Here is a 24,340-nt window from a genome sequence, read left to right as displayed (position 1 = left end):
TGACTAAATACTTTTTGGCCCCACTGTAATTCACCTTTTGTGTGTGTCTGCAAGGTAAGGGCAGAACATGCACATGAGGATCTAGCCCTGAATTATTTTCTCTGTTTAAAGGGTGACTGGCTGCAACCTACTATTTCTCTAGGACCTGCACACCTCCAGGACACTGAGGCGTGCAGGTAAGGTAATGACCTACCCCTCACACCCTGGACATAATCTTTTCAAAACACTTTCCTCCAGTAAAAGACTGAGGACTATTCTGACCACAAACTTGTTTTTTCCCCAACTGCAATCAGCCTTATCAACATGACCCAGGACCCTTATTAAAATATATATGCTAAGATATCTGTCAAAAAAGTATTCTACCTATTTCTTTGTTCTAACAAAGTTTTAGCAGATTTGTATCCTTGAATTGTTGTCTGCTTAAACTAGACGAGGGAAATGTTTACTGTGAAAACACTTTGGTAAGTCACTCTAGATATGAGCATCTGCTAAGTGCAAAAAATGTGAATATCATATAATGTAATGATTGGACCCAAAAATTTTAAACTTGGATTCGTCATTCCATAATATATAACACTCCACAGCCTTTAAAAGCTGTTTTTCTTGTTTTTTTATTATGTGCAGTAAAAATCTAACAGTTTGGAAAATGCTGAGCCTGGCATCTGTATACTGTCTGTGATGCGCTTTTCAGGTCAGTTGAAATTTACTATAACTACTAATAGTTCCTAAACTTGCGTTCGTTGGTTACAGTGAAGTGTGAGTGAATGTGGTGTGACCTGCATTTTCTTAGTCTTCTGCCCAGGATGTTTCTGGTAGGTTTCACACAGTAGGGTTGTGATACATGAATAAAACACTGAATAAACATGTAGAGTGACTTAATTTGGAACAATTGGTTTAATAAGTTACCTGATTTAAAAATAGTTTATTTATAGTAAAGAGTTTGTGTTTAGCAGACCGTTCACGTCTCAGAACACTCTGTCCTCCGCCCACTTTCCCCTTATTTCTTATTGGTCGATGCGGCACAATGTCTACTTCTCCAAAGCCCTCTCGCACCCAGTGCCACGGTCGCAGTGCCAATGAAAGAGACGCACGTGTACGCGTCGTGCGCTTTCTCTTTCTGTCGGTCAGCAGCGTACGCGGAGTCCAGATGAACCCTGCACGCGCACGCGGCTCTTCCAACGCACAATGGATTAACCGAAGAGACATGAGCGCGCGCACAGAGGACGGTTTGAGCCTGTGCCAGCGGGCTCTGCACATCATCACCGAGCTCTGCCTCTCCGGCCACGTCCAGCGCGAGAAATGCGCCGATATCTTTCCTACAGAGAGCAACGCACCAGGTAAAACCAGTTCAGGTAAATCGGATTGTGTGCACATTTTGTAAGTTGTATCCTCGCGCCTGCACTTTTTCCCTAAAAACAAACATTATATGACTTGATTGAATGGGTTCAGAAAATTCTTTTCATGATTTAAAGTGTAGAAACTCACAACCTAACACATTTTGTGCAAAGGGTTGCATTGCAATAGCGGCCAAAGCGCAAAATCTATAATGCGTCCTCATTTAACTAAAAGTGGAATATAAAAACTACATGGTGCAATCGAAAATCACTTCAAACACCTTTAGACAATCATGCATGGAACTATAAAAGAGCATTGCGTTAAAGGCAAAGGCTGGCTCTGTAGTATGCCAGCACGGGATGCCACCTGTTGATCCACACACATGAACGGGTACAAACAGTGTCTGACTTCATAGACATGACTGTAAAATAACAAATTGGTACAACAAAATCTGCAGAAACAGCGAATAGACAAGTGGATCCAACATAATGCATTGCTATTTATATATTTAGTTATTTATGTATTAATTTAAATTCAGCATATTTCAGCATCACTAACTACTACATCGTGGTCAGGCTCGCGGTGGTCCAATGCCCCGCATGGCGACAATACACCCTGAAAAGGACTGTAATTTTTCATAGTAAATTATTTATTTAATAAATGTTTTACCACCGCTATATCTTGTTCAGGGTTGCGGTGGGTCCGACTCATTGGACGAAAGGCAAGAAACACCCAGACAGACGGTCACCAGTCCATCATAGGGAACACACACACACACACACACACACACACACACGAAGGGTGATTATCATCAGTGGTAAAGAAACCTTCTTTTACATGTTACATATTATAAACAGCATGTACAATATATAGTAAAAACTTACACACTACTGAATTAGAATGTTTATTGTTTATGTTACTTTTATTTTTGCTCTTACTAATACTTGGTATTAAGGCACCAAAATTTCCCCCTTTGAATCAACAACGTACTGTCTGTCTGTGTGTAAGTGAGAGAGAGAGAGAGAGAGAGAGAGAGAGAGAGAGAGAGATAATAAGAACATATGTAGCAGTTTAAAGTGGAGAAACCTCTTCCAGACAGAAAGGCTTATCTTTATAAAACATTAATTATGTTGAGCAGAAGAACCATTATCCCTGACTGGCACTAGTGGCACCGCTGTTGATAATGATATACATTTATACAGTGGTAAATGTTGATATTTAAAAGTTTTCTTTACTGAAACAAATCTTAAATCACACAGACCATTGTATATGAGAAAAAAATACAACAATAACATACACTTCTAAAACATTAATCTTCTATTAACAACTGAAGAAATATCTTCTTACGGCAAATCATCCAGGACAATCCATATAAACTAACCACTTTTTTATTCAAAAGATAAAGAGATAAAGGGCCGTTTAAGAAAAAAAAGAGTTATGCCAAAGATTCTTATTTGGGCAATATTCTAGAATTTGCCATTCCAAAACACAAGTCATCTTATTTTCTACCCATTTAACCCATGTTCTTGCAATTCCAAAAAAGTAGGCACAGCAGATGAAATGTACCAACCCAGTTGTTACAAATACAAAGTTCAAAAGCCAGTGTCTCTCTTAGGTAAAAACATTCAAAACATTCCAAAAAAGTATGGATGGTAAAGCATTTACCACCTTGTAATTGCCATTCCCTCTCAACTTAAAAGACATTTTGGTACCAATGTACCAATGCGATGGAGTGTTTTAGGTGTTGTTTTGTCCTATTCTTTCTGTAGACGACATGGCTTAAGGTGTGCAAGAGTACAGGGTTGTCATTGTCACATTTTTCATTTCAAAATTCTCAGCACATTCTCTTTTGGGGACAGGTCAGAACTGCAGGCAAGTCCAGAACCTGTGCTCTCTTCATCCACGGCCATGTCTTTGTAATGTGTGAAGCATGTGGTTTTGCATTTGTCTTGTTGAAAGATGCATGTACGTCCTTGGAAAAGATGTCATCTTGAAGGCAGCATAAGTCTCTCTAAAATTTCAATGTGCTTTTCTGCATTAATGTTGCCTTCACAGAAGAGTAAATAACCTGTGCCACAGACACTGGCACAACTAGTACCATGACAGACCCTGGCCTTTGGACTTTTTGCTGAGAGTCTGGGTGTTCATCTTTGGCCTGGTGAAAAGATCTGAAAAAAAAAAAAGATCTGAAATACTGATTCATCTGACCGCAAAAATAAAAGTAAGAAACACTGCATTTGCATTTTCCATACTTCCCCAACTTTTCTGATTTGGGGTTGTACTTCTTTCACCAAGACAATGCCAATTCACATTCTGTCTGTGTAACAACAGTGACTTTGTAGTATAAGTGTACAGGTTCATTTGCAATCCCTGCCATTCAAACTATTACAGAATGTTGTTAAAGGGAAGGTGATGTAAAACAGGGATAAACATATTAACTTTTCAGAATGTGTTAACAGACATTTACTTTTAAAATGAGCATAACGTTACGATGAACAATACAATTGTTAAGTTGCAGCATTCAATATCTTGTCCTAGGCAGAAAAGAATTGTGCAGTGTGTATTATGGATTGTGAAAATATATATGGTGGAATAAACTGGGTGGTTCACAATTTATCAGAGAAACGGAAGTGTAAATAATACATTCAACTTCTTATCATGCTTGATACAGACATAATGTCATAATGTCATTTTTCTTTGATTCTAAGAAAAAAATTCCTGCTGTTTTTTTTTTGTTATCAAACATGACCACATTTTATTAAAATAAATATGTAATTTCACGAAGTACATTGCTAGTACCAAACTGGCATACCCAACTCTTTTAAAAAAATGTTTACTAACATAACAATTCTGCAGGTGAAAGTAAAAAAAAAAGTACACATTATGCATATAATTAAGATATTACTATTCTCATTTAAATAATTTTAATTGGAAAGCCGAGGTTCACTTACTTTTAGACTGGACTAAATTAATATTCAATGTGTTCAATTAAGGCATGAAAAGTGCTGTTGTTTTTGTGTCAATTACTTTGACCGTGTTATTAGGAAATCCATGTAATTCCTCAAACTTTGTTTTTTTTTCTATACTATATAAAATCTTGTGTTTTCTTCCACTTCTTATACTTTGCTGTTTTCTCTTTTTCTCTCATTTACACTTGCCTGTGTGTTTGACACTTTCATCGCTACTGCTCTTTTCTGTCTCATGTGTCTTTTCAATTCTTCACTTTACCCTAATCGTATTCTCCTTGTATGCATATTGTCTCCCCTCTCGTAATGTTTCTTACCTCTCCATCTTCTTCTGTTGTTTTTATCAAATCACATGTCATTGCGTGTAGACATCTCTGTAAGTCTTCTTGCTGTGCTTGTGGGGTTTTGTGGACTCGCCCTGTTGGTAGTCTCTCTCTTTGTGTTTTGGAAGCTGTGCTGGCCCATCTGGAGAAGAAAGGCGCTCTCTTCTCATGGTGACACTGTCCCCCAAGAGGTGTTGCCTGAAGCACCTGCTCCCTTATCCAATGTGCCACCTGCCCTACCCGAGAGCCTGGCTCTACAAACCCAGAAGCAAGGGGAAAAAGAAAAGGAGGAGGAACAAAAAAGGAAGGTGCCTGAGGTTAAGGTGAATGGCCGCAGCTCAGTGCAACTAATTGAGGCAGCCATGAAGATCAGCCAGACATCTCCAGACATCCCAGCTGAGGTGCAGCAGACCATGCATGAACGCCTTAATAAGCAGGCCAAGATTCAGAAGCAAAGCACTGAGCCCACCTCCTTCTCCAGGTAACCAGCATCTCTTTTCTTTTTTCTTAGCTCCCAGTACCTCCCTTAGCTTTTCTCAACCCATCACTTCACCCAGCTTCTTTTTAGTTTATTTAAAGGTTTATTTAAAGGTTACCAGCTACTTACAACTTTAAGCTGTATTTAACTTTGCCCAAAACTCTTTTAACATTTAAGAAAAGCTGGTTTTATTCTGAAGTGATCAAAAGCACTACAATTTATGTTAGGTGTGGGTTAATTAGCCTGGTATTTGTTATGAAAGGTGATTGGTTGTACCTGAGCAAAAATGTTATGATTACTCTAAGGGGCTGGTTACATATCCAGTTATTTTACTAATTAAAGTATACTAAATTGAGTTTTTCAATTAATCAAGTGTATTTTTAAGTGATAAGGGTTATTATTTGTAAATACATCTGGAATAAGTTAGATTTAATGTATTTATTCATCATATTTATTGTATAATGTGACAAGAATTTTGATAGGGTGTGATGATTTTCTACAGGCACTGTAGTTTCTTCCAAACAATTAATTCACTTTGAGATTCTCAGCCTTTTAAATGCGATCTTGCAAATTTTGCTTAATAGTTTCTGCCAGCCCCTTTTATACTTTTTCTTTCCCTTTTAGCCTCTGAGTTTCTTTCCAACTTGTCAAATTACTTAATAGTTTTTCTCAGCTCCACTTATACCTCAATTGTCTTAGCTCATCAAAGCTCCCCTAGCTTTTCTCAGGCCATTTTAGTTCCACTAGTTTATTCCCAGTTCTCATAATCCAATTTACAAGTAATGTTGCTATCATTTTTATTATGTTTTATGAAGGACTAAATTAAATTCTGTATGTTTAGTTCTTTTTAGAGATTAGAAAATGTTGAGATTTACTTTCCAAAGTGAAAGCCATATATCAACAGAAATGCCACTGACTTCTGTATGCTCAAGTTCAGATGAAATGGACTGAAACATGTGCATTATTTTCTTTTGGAAATAATGGGCATCATGTTCTCCATGTGTTCTTTTTCCACTGCAAAGTTTAATAAAAAGTTTTATTATGGCCAAAGGCATAATTCTAAATATGCCGCTTTGCATGAGAGTCTTATTTTTACAAAGAATATGGACACATTTTAAAAATGTTTACATTTTTCTAATTATTTTCCACCCTGCAAAAACATCTGGTGTACTGGGTGCTGACAACTTTAAGTTGCTTTTATTTATAAATGGGTAGATGTGTGTTGCCTTAGAATAAATTGGCACTGTTTCCAATGTGTATTCCCACCTTGTGCCCAGTGTTTTTGGGACCTACTGCAGAACTGATGTCGATGAACCAATTAGCGAAAATGAATGAATTAATAAACTGGTCTCAGTTTTTCAAAAGTATCAGCCAAATCTCAGACCATGCTGCATCGCATCTTATGAAGGTTTTCTAAATTATATACAGTATATACAAACACAAAAGTAATGTTTATATTAAATTTAAAAGCGTGTTATGGTAGCAGTTGCTCTTTTAATCTCTGAAGTGTTGCAATGTGCCCTCTAGCTTTTTTTGCAGTCATGTAATCATTGCAGCCCTCTTTCTAAGCACCCGGGTCATGCTGCCATGACAACAGCAATTAAACAATCAGCTGTTCAGCTTTTTGTTTTGTGTTCAGCATCACATGTAAAGTGAGAGGGCTTGTAATTAGGGTTGCCATGCAATGGAACCGACATACTGTGACTACTTCTCCTACTGGGGATGTAACAAGCAGCTGCACTCCTCTCCTGACGGTGCCCATTATTGAGGTGACTCATTAAAACCCTGTCATTAAAAACCCTAATGCGGTCTGAAACTATGCAACCTTCTAAATTACTTGTTGACAGCATATGGTCATAGGACAAATTAGGGAGTTTAAAGGTCAGCTGCAGAAAAAGGCCAAGCTACTGGATCAGCACTTCCCTTTACTGCCTAACTTATTTGGCCAGTGCCAAATTTGGTCTAATCGTATTGCTCAAAATTAAATGATAATGGAACATAGAAATAAGGCACACTTTAAGGCACATATTATATTGGAAAGCATAAGAAAATTTGACCTTTTGTACAAAAAAAAATTACATGGTCAATTTCAATTTTAAAAATTTATTTTTCTGTAGTGTCAAATATAAAAGTAATTATATATAAAATATATAAAATATATATAAAAGTAATTTGCAACTTCAACTTTTCACTTACATTGTTAATATGTTTTTTAATAAAAAAAAACCATTGCATTTTAGCAACAATGCAGAATAGAAGCACCTTTCCTGGTGGTCCCAGTCCATGTCACTCCAGTCAATGTGGTGATTTTTAATGCTGCAGCAGTTTTTCCATAGAAAATATTTGTCTCAGTAAAAAGAGATGGACATAATTGTTGACATAATTGTAAGTTTAAATATAATATTTAGTTTTAGTGCACTGTTTTTTTATTTTTTGCATTATTTATGCATTTATTTTCTCCCCATTTTCCTCCCGATTTAGCACACTCAATTTTGTCTTTCACTGCTGAGAGATACCAGATTGCATCCAAGGAGGGCACGTCGCTGTACACGCCTCTTCCGACACGCGTACAGCCCTCTTCCACCAATCAGGGTCCTTACACAGCATATGAAGACCCACCCAACCACACATAGTCTGGCCCCCACCCTGCAGATACGGTGGACAATTAGTATCTGCTGCAGGCACTGCCAATTATGCCCGCTAGATGGCACCCAGCCGACCGGTGGCAACACTGAGCCTCGAACCGAGTAGTTCAGAAACTCGGTGCTGGTGTGCTAGCGGAATATCCCGCAGCGCAACCTGGGCACCTGTTTTAGTGCACTGTGATTTAGCCCCCAACTTCAGTACTTGGTGGAACATCCTTTGCCTTGATTATCTCTAATAAGCTCTTTTGTTAAGTTCAAACAAGTTTCTGCTTTCTTTAAATCTCAGCAAAGATTTTCTTTAAAAAATACATTTGGAGAATGAGAAGTGCATTCTAGGATATTTTAGGACTGATAATATGAAGGTTTAATTTTTTTGAAAGTTGTTTTTGAGTTTCTAAAAGTGACAACTAAAAGTGATCGCCAAAATAACAAACCAAATAACGAATTAAAACACCAAATAAATATACCAACCCCTTTTCCAAAACACTTGGGACATTTTAGTCTCAATAACCTTTATTTAACTGACAAAAGTACAAAAATTACTTTAAGTGTTTTGACTGTAAATATAAACAAATTTACAAATCAATGCCTTCAACACACTCGGAAAATTCTAGTTTAAGTAGACAACAGTCCAAGAACACTAATCTGCTGAAACCCTGTTAGAACATTTTTTAAGGAAATAAGAAATGAATAAGAGTGTTAGTAAGTACATGTTAGTTCTCAACTTAAGTGCTTAGTAAAGAGGTGGGTTTTGAATCGTCTTTTAAAGACGTCGAGAGACTCTGATGTTTGGACAGACAGAGGAAATTTGTTCCACCACTTGAGTGCTAGTACAAAAAAGAGCCTTGATGAGTGTGTGGGTGGAGGATCAAGGCGAGCGAGACTAGTGGCTTGGAGGTTGCGTGGTACAGAGCGGGATGTGATGAGTTCCCTAAGGTAGTTTGGAGCTGGTCCATTTTTGGCTTTGTAGGTGAGCATCAGTGTTTTAAACTGAATGTGTGCAGCTACAAGAAGCCAGTGAAGAGAACGCAGCAGTGGGGTGATGTGGCAGCGTTTAGGTTGGTTGAAAACCAGGCAAGCAGCTGCATTTTCAATGAGTTGCAAGGGTTTAATAGTAGACATGAGAGCACCTGCCAGGGGGGAGTTGCAGTAGTCCAGCCGAGGGATTACAATAAATTGGACAAGAATCTGAGTGGCTTTCATGAGAGAAATGGCCGAATCCTTTTGACGTTGTAAAGGACAAACCGGCACGATCTTGTCATGTTGGCTACATGAGGAGAGAAGTACAGCTGGTTATCCAGGACAACACGAAGGTTTCACGCCTTGTCAGATGGTTTGATCTGAAAGTTATCAAGAGAGATGACTAGGTCTTGGGTTGGAGATTGAGTATCAGTTCTGACTTGCTGGGATTAAGTTTTAGGTGATGAGTCGACATCCATAGTGAGATATCTCACAGACATGCTGAGATGTGAGCTGAAACTTGTGTGTCTGAAGAAGGAAATGACTGCATAGACTAAAACTAAAATCACTTTAAAAAGAACATTTCTTAATGCAAGATGGCAAACCTAAGTAATCTGTAGAAGTCTTACTAAATATTATGATTTTAGCGGGACATGCTACTATTAAAGCAACACCCAGAAGATCTATGGTTATTTCAGTAAAACAATGCCAGGACTCTGTCATGTGGTACAGCGTGGCTTTGTAAACACTAAAAATGTGTGTTGAACTGGCCTGCCTGCAGTCCTGATCTGATCTACAGGCTGTTAGGCAGAAAATGCAAATGCAAAAATGGGCTAACTTTCCACTTACAAACCTCAAATGATTGACATGTTTATCATTGTTACATCACCTTTTGTATTAATCACACATTGCAATCTTTAAAAACAGTGGATATTTTCTTTGTACTTATGTCAGTTAAATAATTAACAGTTAACAAATAATTGTTGCATTTTACATAATGTCGCATCTTTTCCTGGGTTTGTAGAGCTGTGCATTTTTTTTATTTGACCAGTAAACAGAGTTTTATCATTTGTTAAGTTCACTATAAAACCTAGACCATAATAATAAAAAAATAATGCTGAAAACATGTCAGCAAAGAGCTGCAGCTGTTGATTATGCTGACTGACGATGATTTAAAATGTTACATCCAAATGCTGTCTGTCTCTGTAGTCTTAATTGTATTGTTTTTATCATGACTTTCTTTTTGGTGACATACAGTACTGTGGTATTTTACCCCCGCTGTGCAACAGTAGAGCCCTACTTCATATTTATTGTTGAAAAAAACTGAATAAAGGTTATGATTATTACTTTAGAGTGAAAAGTAGAGCAAATGTATTTGGCCATAAAGGTTAAATTGTAATTATAAAGGCTATGTTCATAATATGTGCTCAGGCTGTGGGGAAATAATGGCTTGAAAATTGTAATTTCCTGGCCATCTGGACGCAATTGTGAACACATTATTTCTCAGTCAGGCTCAGCTGGGTAAGGCCATGTTGGCCAACTAACCACAAGCAGCAGGAAGGAATGAGAGGGTTAATAGAAAAATTTTATGTGTCTAAGGGGAGAGATACATTGTTATGACCCAGACACATTATATTAGCAGTATTGACATACATAAACACACAGTCAATTCAACAATGTGACATATGGAATTTTCTATTAAGAACAAGCATTCATCAAACCACACAAAGGACATAGTTTCCCTCTCCTATGGCCATGTGAAAACATATTAAACTACGCTGTTTGTGTTGAATGCCCCATGCACATAAATTACTATAAAAGAACACCAGCAATTAAGAATGTTCTGATCCATTTTCTTGTATTTTTTACAAGAACCAAAGCTCTGAATGTAGCTTTAAACTAATATTGCTCCACTACTATATCTTTCCAACTCTCCAAAGAAAATTATGCATAATATTAGATGATATAATAATAATATTAATAATAATAAATAACATTATATTAATTAGCTTGGAGGTAAAACCTTTTTTTCTTTGTGGCCATGTAAGAATATATGCTACAATTGTGTTTTAAATAATCAAATCTTCTAAAGTTTTTAGTGAACTCACTAAGAGGTGCAGAGCTTTAATTTGTATTAGTTTAGGTTTTAATGAATAAATGATAACATGATAAAATAAATAACCTTCTTTAATATGTACAACCCCAAATCAGAAAAAGTTGGGACGGCATGGAAAAAGCGAAAAATTAAAAACATTTACTTTGACTTTTATTTGATTGCAGACAGGATGAACCTGAGATATTTCATGTTTTATCTGCTCAACATCATTTCATTTATTAATAAACATCCATCCCTGCATTTCAAGTCTGCAACACATTCCAAAAAAACTTGGGACGGTAAAGCATTTACCACTTTGTAATGTTGCTATTCCTTTTCACCACACTTAAAAGACGTTTTGGCACAGAGGATACCAAGTGATTTAGTGTTTCAACTTTTATTTTGTCCCATTCTTCCTGCAAACACGTTTTAAGATGTGCAACAGTACGGGGTCGTCGTCGTCGTCGCATTTTTCCCTTCAAAATTCTCTATTGGGGACAGCTCAGGACTGCAGGCAGGCCAGTCCAGTACTCGTACCCTCTTCTTCCGCAGCCATGCCTTTGTAATGTGTGCAGCATGTGGTTTTGCATTGTCTTGTTGAAAAATGCACGAACATCCCTGGAAAAGATGACATCTTGAAGGCAACATATGTCGCTCTAAGATCTCAATGTACTTTTCTGCATTAATGCTGCCTTAACAGAAGTGTTAATGACCTTTGCTAAGGGCACTGACACAGCCCCATACCATGACAGACCCTGGCTTTTGGACTTGTTGCTGGTAACAGTCTGGATGGTCCTTTTCATCTTTGGTCCGGGGCACACAGCGTCCATTTTTTCCGAAAAAGACCTGGAGTGCTGATTCATCTGACCACAATACACATTCCCACTGTGTGATGGTCCATCGTAGATGCCTCAGAGTCCCAAGAAGTCGAAGCTGCTTCTGGACATGGTTAACATAAGGCTTCTTTTTTGCACAGTAAAGTTTTAAGTGGCATTTGTGCACGTAACTCTGTATTGTAGTGTTGACAAAGGTTTGCCAAAATAATCCCTCACCCATGTGATTATATCAGCTATTGTTGAGTGGTGGTTCTTGATGCAGTGCCATCTGAGGGATCGAAGATCACAGGCGTTTAGATTAAGCTTGCGCCTTTGGCCTTTACACACTGAAATTCCTCCTGATTTCCTGAATGGTTTAATAATATTATGAACTGTAGAGGAAAAAATATGCAAATCCCTTCTAATCTTTCTTTGAGGTTCATTGTTTGTAAACATTTAAATCATTTTCTCACACATTTGTTGACAAACTGGAGATCCTCTGCTCATCTTTGCCCATCAAAGACTCAGCCTTTCATGGATGCTGCTTTTGTACCAAACCATGATTACAATCATGGTCACATCATCGCATCATTATTTAGTTTTTTTTTACCTCATTACAAACCCTAAATTGCCCCGTCCCAACTTTTTTTAGAATGTGTTGCAGGCTTGAAATGCAGGAATTAAGGTTTATTAATAAATGAAATAAAGTTGATCAGATAAAACATAAAATATTTTAGATTCGAACTGTCTGCAATCAAATAAAAGTCAAAGTGAATTGTTCATAATTTTCACAATGTTGACTAAAGGCCCCAGTACCAGCTGAAGACAAATGGCCAAAAGCATAATGGGTGTACTTAGGGTATAGTGCCAATTGTACCAATTATTATTATTATTATGTGTTTATGCAACATAATTAAAAAATGTAGAACACTTGAGTAATGAAGGCATGTAGTTAAGCCCTTTAGACAAAACATACACAAAGCAAGGCATACTTTTTGTTTTATATTTTGGAACTTGTCAGTGTTCCGATTAAGAATGTTTTATTTATTTATTTTATGTATTTATTTAAGTACCTGTTGCTAGGAGACAGCAAGCAGAAGTTAAATGGTGCATTTTGCTTGAAAAATGAAAGCCATTATGCATCTGTGCAAATAGGCTGAGGAGCCAATCACAAATACCGAGTTTGGTTAACGGCCTAGTTCTGTTGGATCATTTACCAGCAAATCTAAAAAAAGGGTTGTAAAGCCAGATCTATGCCTCAGATAAAGCATACTGAATTCACTATAATAGCTTAATGTGAATAAGACAAAAATCATATTTTGCAGAATTATTTTAGTAAATGACAAATACGTTAAAATGTTGGTGGGTAGATCTCTAAATCATTACAAATCAACCTTGATGGATTTAAATGTAAGAAGCTTTAAACTTCTGCAGTAATCTTTTACCTTATTTCTTGCTAGGCACAATTCATTCCGCCGCCATCTTCAACGGCAGATGAATGTTACTAGCGTGGACTTCACAATGGACACTCTCCCCGTCAGGCAGTCCTCAGCAGTCAGCATTGGGCGTATCAAGCCTGAGCTCTACAAGCAGAAGTCTGTGGACTCAGAGGAAGGGAATAAGGTGCCAGTGAAGACATGTGGTAAACTGAGCTTTGGGCTAAGCTATGACTATGAAGAGCAGGCATTAGTGGTGCACATCCTTAAGGCTCTAGATCTGCCAGCCAAAGACTTTACAGGCACCTCTGACCCCTACGTTAAAATGTACTTGCTCCCTGATCGTAAAAAGAAGTTCCAGACAAGAGTCCATAGAAAGACACTTAACCCCACATTTGATGAAGTGTTCCACTTCTCGGTGGAGTATGATCAGCTGTGTAATCGTAAGTTACACTTTAGCGTCTATGACTTTGACCGATTCACAAGCCATGACATGATTGGTGAGGTGGTGGTGGACAACCTGTTTGAGCTCTCTGACCTGTCACGTGAGGCGGTGGTCTGGAAAGATATTCTTGCATCAACTACAGTGAGTAAAATGTGTTTGTATGTGCATTACTATGAACAGTAATGACTTTTAAGGTTAGACCAATACTGTGTGATTAAAAGTAGAGTAATTTGTGTATGTAGTTGATACAGGTAATGGACATGCTGTGATTGGGCAAAAATAATGTATAAATGATAACACAACAAAAAATCTGGATAACCAAGGTAAGTTTACACCTAAAAAAAAAACAGTGAGCAGTCCTCTAGCCAGAGTGGTTAAGGACCGGGCAAATAGACTAAAGATTAAGTAGTGAATATGAAAACATTAACAGCTGGTTTTGCAGATTAGGATTTGTTCTAATTCTAAACTAAAATGTCTAGGTGAATCATAATTTACATTTGTTATGTATTTACATTTATAATTGATTATGAATTTATAATTATTTAATTATTTATAATTAGTGGCTTGCTTCGTGGAGTCTGGTTGGTTGCTTGGTTGCCACTGGCACCTTTACCCCGGCCCTCATTTGGTCATCCTAGGTGTTTAGCAGTAACACAGGGGGTATTCTTTATTGTTCAGAAAAAATCTAGGGCCTCTTGATAAAATTTTGTGCTTTCTCCGATCGTGATACAGGGTTATAGGGCTTCTCAGGGACAGGGATACTTGTAAGAATTAAGGTAGGGATAGATGCAGCCAAATACAAGAATAGCAGACAATAGTTTACTGTTAAATACAGCAATTAAATAAAGCATTCAGCCATAACAATACTATAGTGGTAAGTCTCAGAATATATGGAGATGGATAATCAATGTTTTAATAAAAAAATTTCATTCAAAGACATTTCAAAGCAACATCAGTGTCAACATCACCTGTAGTTGGCTGTAAGATAAAAGGTACATGAAACTGTAGTTTATTTGCTCGGGTTGTGCAAAAAAAGATCTGTCACCTTAGTTAATATGGTTAGATGTCTACAAGTAAATGCTTTACAGTCAAGCCGGAAAGTCTGCACACCCCCTTCCACGTTTTATTACATTACATATTTTATAATAGATTGAGTTCATTTTTTGTCACAAAATTCTTCACAAAATAGCCCACAATGACAAAGTGAAAGGAGGTTTTTAGACATATCATATGTACATAAGTGTGCACACCCTTTGATATGACACCCAAAAGTGAGCTGAGGTGCATTTTGTTTTCACTGATACTGCTTAAGATGATTCTACAATTTAATTGGAGTCCACCTGTGGTAAATTCAATTAATTGGACATGATTGGGGATTGCCAACACATGCCTATATACGGTCCCACAGTTGACAGTGCATATCAGAGCAAACTCCAACACATGGGGTCAAAGCAATTATCTGCAGACCTCAGAAACAGGATTGTGTCAAGGCATAGATCTGGAGAAGTGTACAGAAAAATTGCTGCAGCTTTACAGGTCCCAAAGAGCACAGTGGCCACCATCATTCGTAAATGAAGGAAGTTTGGAACCACCAAAAATCTTCTTAGACCTGGCCCCCTGGCCAAACTGAGCGATCGGGGGAAGACGGACCTTGGCCAGGGAGGTGAGCAGGAACCCGAGGGTCACTCTGACAGAGTTCCAGCATATTCTTGTGGAGATTAGATAACCTATCAGAAGATCAACCATCCAGGCAGCACTCCACAAATCACACCTTTATGGTAAATTGGCCAGACAGAAGCCACCCCTTAGTAAAAGGCACATGACAGCCCACTATAGGACTCTCAAACCATGAGAAACAAGATTCTCTGGTCTGATCAATCCAAAATTGAATACCAAGCGTCACGTCTGGAGGTAACCAGGCATGGCTCATCACCTGGCTAATGCCATCCCTACAGTGAAGCATGCCGGTGGCAGCATCATGATGTCGGGATATTTTTCAGCAGTGGGACCGGGGCAACTAGTCCTGATAGAGGAAAAGATTAATGCAGCTAAGTACACCGAGATCCTTGAAGAAAACCTGCTTCAGAGCACTCCAGACCTCAGACTGGGGCAAAGGTTTACCTTCCAACATGACAATGACCAGAAACACACAGCCAAGAGAACAAAGGAGTGGCTTCGGAGAAAGTGGGCCAGCCAGAGCCCAGACCTGAATCCAATTGAACATCTGTGGAAGGAGCTGAAAATGGCTGTGTACTGACGCTCCCCCATCCAACCTGATGGAGCTTGCAAGGATATGGCAAGAGGAATGGGCAAAAATGTCCAGAAACAAATGTGCCAAGCTCATAGCTTTTTTCCCCCAAGACGCCTTAAAGCTGTAATTGCTGCCAAAGCTGCATCAATCAAGTATTAGGCTAAGGGTGTATACAGATATGTAACATCTAAATAAACCATTTATGTCAGTAAAATAATATTGCATATTTTCTAAACCCTGTTTTTCGCTTTGTAATTATTGGTGATTGTGTGTAGATATTTGAGGCAATCCAAATAATTGAATTCAGGTGTTCCAATCACTTCCATTGCCACATGTGTATAAAAGCAAGCACCTAGGCATGCAGACTGCTTCTGCAAACATTAGTGAAAGAATGGGTCGCTCTCAGGAGCTCAGTGAATTCCAGCGTGGTACCATGATAGGAAGCCTGTACAACAAGTTCAGTCGTGAAATTTCCTCGCTATTAAATATTCCACAGTCAACTGTCAGTGGTATTATAACAAAGTGGAAGCGATTGGGAACGACAGCAACTCAGCCACGAAGTGGTAGGCCATGTAAAATGACAGAGCTGGAACAGCGGATGCTGAGGTGCATAGTGCACAGAGGTCGCCAACTTTCTGCAGAGTCAATCGTTACAGACCTCCAAACTTCATGTGGCCTTCAGATTAGCTCAAGAACAGTGTATAGAGAGCTTCATGGAATGGGTTTCCTTGGCCGAGCAGCTGCATCCAAGCCTTACATCACCAAGCGCAATGCAAAGCGTCAGATGCAGTGATGTAAAGCATGCTGTCACTGGACTCTAGAGCAGTGGAGACGTGTTCTCTGGAGTGACGAATCACGCTTCTCCGTCTGGCAATCCGATGGACGAGTCTGGGTTTGGTGGTTGCCAGGAGAACGGTACTTGTCTGACTGCATTGTGCCAAGTGTAAAGTTTGGTGGAGGGGGGATTATGGTGTGGGGTTGTTTTTCAGGAGTTGGGCTCGGCCCCTTAGTTCCAGTGAAAGGAACTCTTAGTGCTTCAGCATACCAAAAGATTTTGAACAATTTCATGCTCCCAACTTTGTGGGAACAGTTTGGGGGTGGCCCATTCCTGTTCCAACATGACTTCACACCAGTGCACAAAGCAAGGTCCATAAAGACATGGATGAGCGAGTTTGGTGTGGAAGAACTTGACTGGCCTGCACAGAGTCCTGACCTCAACTCGACAGAACACCTTTGGGATGAATAAGAGTGGAGATTGCGAGCCAGGCCTTCTCTTCCAACATCACTGTCTGGCCTCACAAATGCGCTTCTAGAAGAATGGTCAAAAATTCCCATAAACACACTCCTAAACCTTGTGAAAAGCCTTCCCAGAGGAGTTGAAGCTGTTATAGCTGCAAAGGGTGGGCCGACATCATATTAAACCCTATGGATTAAGAATGGGACGTCACTCAAGTTCATATGCGTGTGAAGGTAGACGAGTGAATACTTTTGGCAATATAGTGTATATACAGTATAGTTGCATATAACAATTAAATGATTAAGAGGATTAGTAACTATTTCCCATAGGAACAAATATTATGTAGCAGAAGATAAATAGGTTTTTAGAGGGTATCTAATAAGGTGATTGATCTCTTATATAAGGCCAGGAATGAGGGAGGAATCAACTTGAAATTGACTCATCTTTTTGAACACCCACACACCCACTTCAAAATTTGACAAAAAATGTCTGCAGATCAAAGCAGAATTTAGTTCTCTATCTTGACCTTTTGAATATTAGTAGCCTATGGGATGAGTTTGGCTGGCCATGACCTACTATCGCACTGCTATTTGCATTATAGACATGATTCTTAAAAAGGCAAACATGCTTGATTTATTACAATTTCACCTTTTATATCTTTGTTTTTCCAACCCACTGAAATTGATGCCTGATATTTCATATCTCATACACAGCTATTTTAACACATTTTTGTTTTTCAGATTATGGGGTGTTACATATCATGAAGATTGTTTTGATTTTAAACCATTTATCCTGACTTTACCCTGGTCAGGGTCGCAATGTGTCCAGCTTCTTTAGAATGACTGGGCACAATGCAACAACCCACTGGGTGAGGATGCCAAATTCTGGCACCTCCTTCCACAGATATAGCCAATCATGTTTGTATGAAGATGCCCGTTCGGCTGATAGCACCACTGGAGATTTGAACCCTGTATTCCAGTGGTAGTAGGCTAGTGTAATTCACCTCTGCACCACCCAGGTGTCAGCATATTTTAATGTTTTTTTTTTTTTTTAATCAAAACTTTGATTTTGCATTTTATAGCCATGTACATGCAATCTCCAAGAAAGACAGAAAAGGATGCTCTTCTTCAGCAGCCTTATCAATAGCCTAGTGTCTAGAAAGGAAAAACAAATAGTGATAGAGAGGAGAAGAATAACAGGAGCTGGATGTGCTAGCAACTTGATCCACTAGCAAGTAACAATCTGAGCTTTCGAAAAAAGCAACAGTGACAGGGAACTCAGTAAAAAAAGAATGCCACTTTATCAGCTGGATACTACTCATTCATAAGTTTATACATTGTCAGAAGCCTCCATTCTTCTTTTTCACAAAGGAGAACCTGGCAGACATGGGTGATTTGTAGAGCTGGATGAACCACTGCCCAATGGTCTCCTAAATGTATTCTTCTATGGCAGTGGTGTCAGTGACTGAGAAGAGGTAAACTATGGACCTAGAAAGAGTAGCCCCTGGGAGATGGTCTATAGCACTGTTCCTCTGTCTGTGAGGTGCAAACTGGGTGGCATTGTGTTTACTACCTCAAAAAGGTGATAATATTCCTTTGGGATGTTGCTTTATTTTGTGCTGTAGGGACTTTCAATAGTTATGTAGCCATACTTGAACTGAAGACAAAGATCACAGCACTTTTTCAACCATTCTGTGATTTTGCCTTTTGAACAGACTATGTTGGGGTTGTGTTTCTTGAGCCAGGGGAGACCTTTTCAAGTAAATTTATGACATAAAATGATTTTTGTTTCTGAGTATTTGAAATCTGTCAGGACTGACAATGGAATTATTTGAAATTGGATTTTGCCAGCCCCTAATGGTCTTCCATGTAGTCCTGAACCTTGCAGGGTCATACTGAGATGTTATGATGGTGGATCAGGTGCTTAGCAACAAACCCATTTGTCACTCCAGAATCAATCATGCCCAAAACACTTACTGAATTCTTTAGTGTCATTTTTTTGATAGCTGGGTATATTTAACTTTGGATTCAGGCCTAATTATTGGACTTTGGGGTTCTCAGGTTAGGGGAGTAGCAGATGTTTGATGTTCTCTCAGTATTAAAAAACAACAGAATGTGATGCCTGCAACACACTCAAAAAATTTGGACAAAATCAAAATAAGACTGAGGTTATACAAGTTTAGGTATTCTAAGCTTTCAAATGGTACCTGAGACAGAATGAGACAGAAATTACTTTAATTTGCATATTGACTGAAGTCAGGTGCCATGAGAGTAATGGGCTTAAAAGAAAAGATGACCAAGTGGTACACTTGACTCTGTACCAGCTTTTTTAAGTGTGTTGCAGGCATCAGTTTTTAAATTTTATTATATTAACAGAGAATGAGAATGAAACACTGAAAATCTTTTCTTTGTCCTTTTGTCTGTTAAAAAAAGAAATGACATTTTATTTTTAATTGCATTTTTTATTTTTACTGTCCTCCATGTTTGAGAGATGCCCACAATTCTTTCATTTGTCTTCACTATGTGTTGCTGTGCTTTACAATCAGAAACTCTGTACATACTGAACCACAAAGTGATACAGTGATACAGGTGGTCAGGATCAGCTCTATGGCCCCTCTATAGAACATGGTAAGGATGAGTGGGGTAGATGTGCTTTCTTTAGTGTCCTCAGAAAGTGTAGTTACTGCTGGGCCTTGTTAGCTGATGGTATTGACCACCCAGGTGAGAGCCTCCGTGATGTATACACCAAGCAATTTGGTGGGCTATATGTGGTGGTTGGGAATGACCTGCTGGTTTTAGTACTCGGACAACGTTAAATGCTTTATAAGGGCTTTAGGAAATCTTGTGTGCTGTATTCTGTAATTATTAAATTACTAGTTGCAGAAATGCCTTAGCAATTAAAATGCTGTAAAAAAAAACTTAAATATTTAAACAAACTTAACTTAATTTAAACAAAAAAAATTAAATATTTAAATTATTATATAGCATATAAATATTTAAATTATTATATAGCATATTACAAGCTGTATGTATTATAACTGAATAATTAACTGAATTTATTTTCATTGTATTCGACTAAACTCTGCTGATCTAAATGCATCAGACATCCAGGCATGAAACCAGTGCTCAGATCCAGCTGTTGTCTGAGCTCCAAGTTTAGGGACAATTTAGTTACTTAGATCACCCAAAATAGACTACGCCATTGATTGTAGCCTTGAGCCATCACACTTCACCAAACATTCTAACCCTCCATTTCATTCCTGACACCCATGAGTCTAATTAGGGTATACATCTACTATGACAGAACAATGCTTAAAGCTCTGGAGAGGAAGGACACAGGACAGCAGAAACATGATGGATGTTGTTGCTAAATCTAAGCGCTATCTTCGTCTGTGATGACACCAGTCTGAAGCATTATGGGGTTATAGAGTTTCATTCACAAAACAAGAATCATGGCAACTAGCAATTTAGTCTTAGTGCAACAGCAGAACCATTAACAGAAAATAATGCAGTTCCACAGTTAATTCTTAAGTATTAATTTAAATTGTAAGAAGGAGTCAAATGTTACCATAGCGCTCTAAAAAACAATGTAAAAAAACTAAAATAAAATAAAATAACTAAGTAAATAAATGAATAAACAAAACCAATATACAAACATTCACATATATAAATAAACAAATCAAATCAGTGAAAAACAGTATTTAACTCCTGCAAATAACTCCTCATTTGCAGTAATAAATAAAGGTTTTGCAAAACATTAACAGCCCACAGTAGAGAAAGTGAATAGAAAAAGGAAAGAACAAAAATGAAAACTAATTGTCACAATAAAGTTCAACCAAGCGCTCAACAAGATGCTGGTGACTGCCAGTTAAGAGAAACTGGCTCATCAATCATCAGTGCCTTCATGCCTGCTCTGCCAGCCATTAATGCCTTGGCAGATAGGCATGATTCTAAACTCTTGCTCCTGCCGATAAAATGACATTAGAAAGGTGTTTGATGGGTAATTGGGGTATAACACTGTATATTTATCTTTCTGAAATGATGCTCTTACTAGTCAAATACGTATACCTTTAATCAATTAAATTCCTCTAATCTAACGCACACCAGCCATCAAAAAGACTCCTAAAGAGTTAAAATGAAATAATTGTAAAAAAGATTATTTTATTTAATGTTGATGTGAAAGGTTTTGTCTAATAGAGCTTCCATTGAAAATTAGTAATTTTTTAATTTTAACAGATATATTCATTGTTTTAAACAACCATTTCAATGTGTGTCTTTAAGATTCATAAGCTAAATAATTAGAAAAGGTTTCCACATACAGTAGCCGTAATGTTTGTTTTTAAGACATGAACCGTTAAAATGTTTGTTAAATAAAAAAAATCTGCCTGTTATGCAGGAGAGTGTGGATTTAGGGGAAATCATGTACTCACTCTGCTACCTTCCAACGGCTGGCCGTATGACCCTGACTGTCATTAAGTGTCGGAATCTGAAAGCCATGGACATCACTGGTTCTTCTGGTAAGTGTGTAACCTCTACATCTGGGACTTAATTCGCGAGAGGTTTGCTTAACACCATGTTCTCCAGATGATTGACAAATATCTCAAAATGCACTGTAGTGACAACTAAATGTGTGATTATCATTATAACCTAATTAAAAAAAATTTAATTTTGAGAATTACGTTTAAAAAAATGAGAAAGAACACAAAGACGTCAAAAAGAGTGTATTAACATTTTATAAACATTAGGGACAAATGTATATTATTTACTTTTTTCACAAATTTATTCACTGATCTCAGATGTTTAGGTCGTTTTGTTGTGTCACATTATTAGAATTAATTTGTGTGTGTGCCAGTTTAATTCTACCTGTACTCGACTGGTCGCTACTATAACAGTTATAATGTACTGTAGCTATATACGAGAGAGAGCAATAAGATGAAAGTTAGTCACAGCTATTACTTATTGTTAGACATGTTTGTGGAACAGTCCTAATTAATCACACATATTTTAGGCTGCAAATGCAAATTAGTACTCTTTTTTAGTAATAAATAAATAAAAAATCAGCTTTCTCAGTTCAGTTAGCTGAGGTTAAGTGCCAAAAAGTTAGTGTAATGGTTGTGTGACAAGTGTTGCTTTCTTAGACCCATATGTTAAAGTATCCCTGATCTGTGATGGCCGAAGACTAAAAAAACGAAAGACGACCACTAAGAGGAACACACTGAACCCTGTATACAATGAGGCCATTATCTTTGACATCCCCCCTGAGAATGTGGAGCAGGTCAGCTTGTCAATTATGGTGATGGATTATGACAGGTAAATTGTGTTTAAGTTTTTTTTTTTCATACAATGCACAACAAACTACTTTGAGCTGTGGGTGTAATTATAGATTTGGATTAAATGTTATCAAACACATTATTTTGCAAGATCCATTGTCTTCTAGTTTTTATATTGCTATACATTTCTATACATTTTATATTGCTTTTACATATTAATATTTTTATTGTCTGCTTTTAAACATGTTTTGTGTCATACTGTTCAAGGCACATTTTAAACAACTGTATTTTTATTTCTATATTTCTTTTAACAAGGGTTGGGCATAATGAGGTGATTGGAGTGTGTCAGACAGGTCCTGATGCAGAGGGTCTGGGCAGAGACCACTGGAATGAAATGCTGGCATACCCACGCAAGCCCATCACCCACTGGCATGCCTTGTGTGAGGTAAAGAATAGCTTTTACCAAGAAGAGATCATATTAATTTATTCTTTGTGTCATGCACAAATATTGGAAAGTGGAAAACTGACTGCATTATAATGAGCTTGCTAATACACTACATGATTTGAATTCATGTGCATTTGTCCAGAAGACTAGAAAGAAAAAGGGGTTGAACCTGTGCAGTAGAGCATCAAAGCCAAACAATTAACCATACCACTACATTAAGGTCTAACAAGCAGAAAAAAACCAACCTAAAACAAAACCTGATAACAATGGCGAGCGCAGACAGCTCCTTTAACAGTTTCTATACTGAAAGTAATAGGCATAACCAAATATGTTAAAATCATTAAGTCTCTCAGGCATATTTTATACATAGCTTTATTTTATACATAGCAGTTGAATAGTTGGGAATGGAAATATATTTATTATGGATTGGATTAGTGACTATTCAGGTTTATTTTCATACACTACATGGCTAAAATGTGTGGGCACCTGACCATGACCATGGACATACTATTCCAAAACCATAGGCAATAATATGAATTTGGACACCCTTCTTTCTTCTGAAAAGGTTTTTTTTTTCCAAACATTTTGAAGTGTCTGTGGGAATAAAACCTTCATAAACCTTGTTTTGTGCACAGGGGCACAGTCATGCCCAAAATTCATTCAAAATTCAATTGGAAACAAATTATTTTATACACTTCCTAGCAGTGTGTACGACTGAAACATCATTACTCAACAATTAGAAAGGGTGTCCACATACCATGTAATGTATGCTACAAAATTAAAGAATAATTCCATCAGTCTCTGTAGACTGATCTTTAATCTCTACTCATAATACTTGTTTTTTTACAGTGGCCGGGAAGAGGATCCAGTTTTGAGAGTCAGGGCTCGTGTCCGTCTCCCAAGCCCCCACAGACCCCATAATCACGATGAGTTCATGAATCACACAAATCCTTGTACATTCTTAAGTAAACATGTGTTTGGTTTATATCACAAAATATCTAGATATCTTGCTGTAACATTGCAGCATTTTGCTAGAGGACAACTTGCTGCACAACACTGTAGCAAAGGTCCAACCGGTCAGGCTATCACATTATCTGTAGGACCTGTGCGAAACCTGTATGAGTGGTTTCAAGTATTGGATGCAGTGGCAGCAGAGATATTGATAACGTTATGGCTTATGATGTCACATCAGTTGGGTGCAACATCCAACAAGTTAGCACATAATCTTATTATATCCTTATATCAAAGATAAAATTGTGTCTTAATGTACATGTAGCTATATGATTAAAAATGTTTAAATAATAATATAATGAATTTTCTTTATATATATATATATAAATTTACATTTATATTGTGTGACTTAACAAGTAACTATGTAAATACTATAAAATAGTGAATATCAAAGAAATGTAGATATCAAAGAAGAATTTTAATGCAATTTATCAAAGAAGAGCAACATTGCTAAATTGCTAATACTTTTAATTAATAGGTACAACAACATCTGATTATTTATCTATTTGTTCATCAATATAGTAAAGAATATCACTTTATTTGTGGATCACATTTTTGACATTAGTTATGAAAATCCTGTATAATGCCAAAATTTCCCATAAAATAATTTATAAAGAAAAAAAGAACAA

General features: G+C 37.5%; 1 protein-coding gene across 1 annotated transcript; it reads left to right on the top strand.

Annotated features, from left to right (window-relative positions):
• Nucleotides 1-1,165: 1,165 nt before the first annotated feature.
• On the top strand, nucleotides 1,166-23,982 carry syt10 (synaptotagmin X). The gene is made up of 7 exons (XM_063005823.1): nucleotides 1,166-1,352; nucleotides 4,670-5,105; nucleotides 13,078-13,639; nucleotides 21,382-21,502; nucleotides 22,124-22,295; nucleotides 22,571-22,700; nucleotides 23,550-23,982. Exons 1-7 carry the CDS (start codon nucleotides 1,205-1,207, stop codon nucleotides 23,619-23,621), a joined length of 1,641 nt encoding a protein of 546 aa, XP_062861893.1. The 5' UTR covers nucleotides 1,166-1,204; the 3' UTR covers nucleotides 23,622-23,982.
• The last annotated feature ends 358 nt before the right edge of the window (nucleotides 23,983-24,340 follow it).

This window comes from Trichomycterus rosablanca, chromosome 1, assembly GCF_030014385.1.
Source record: "Trichomycterus rosablanca isolate fTriRos1 chromosome 1, fTriRos1.hap1, whole genome shotgun sequence".
Lineage (NCBI taxonomy): Eukaryota > Metazoa > Chordata > Actinopteri > Siluriformes > Trichomycteridae > Trichomycterus > Trichomycterus rosablanca.
The sequence above is the reverse complement of the archived record's forward strand: the minus strand, read 5'-3'. Positions and strand labels throughout refer to the sequence as shown.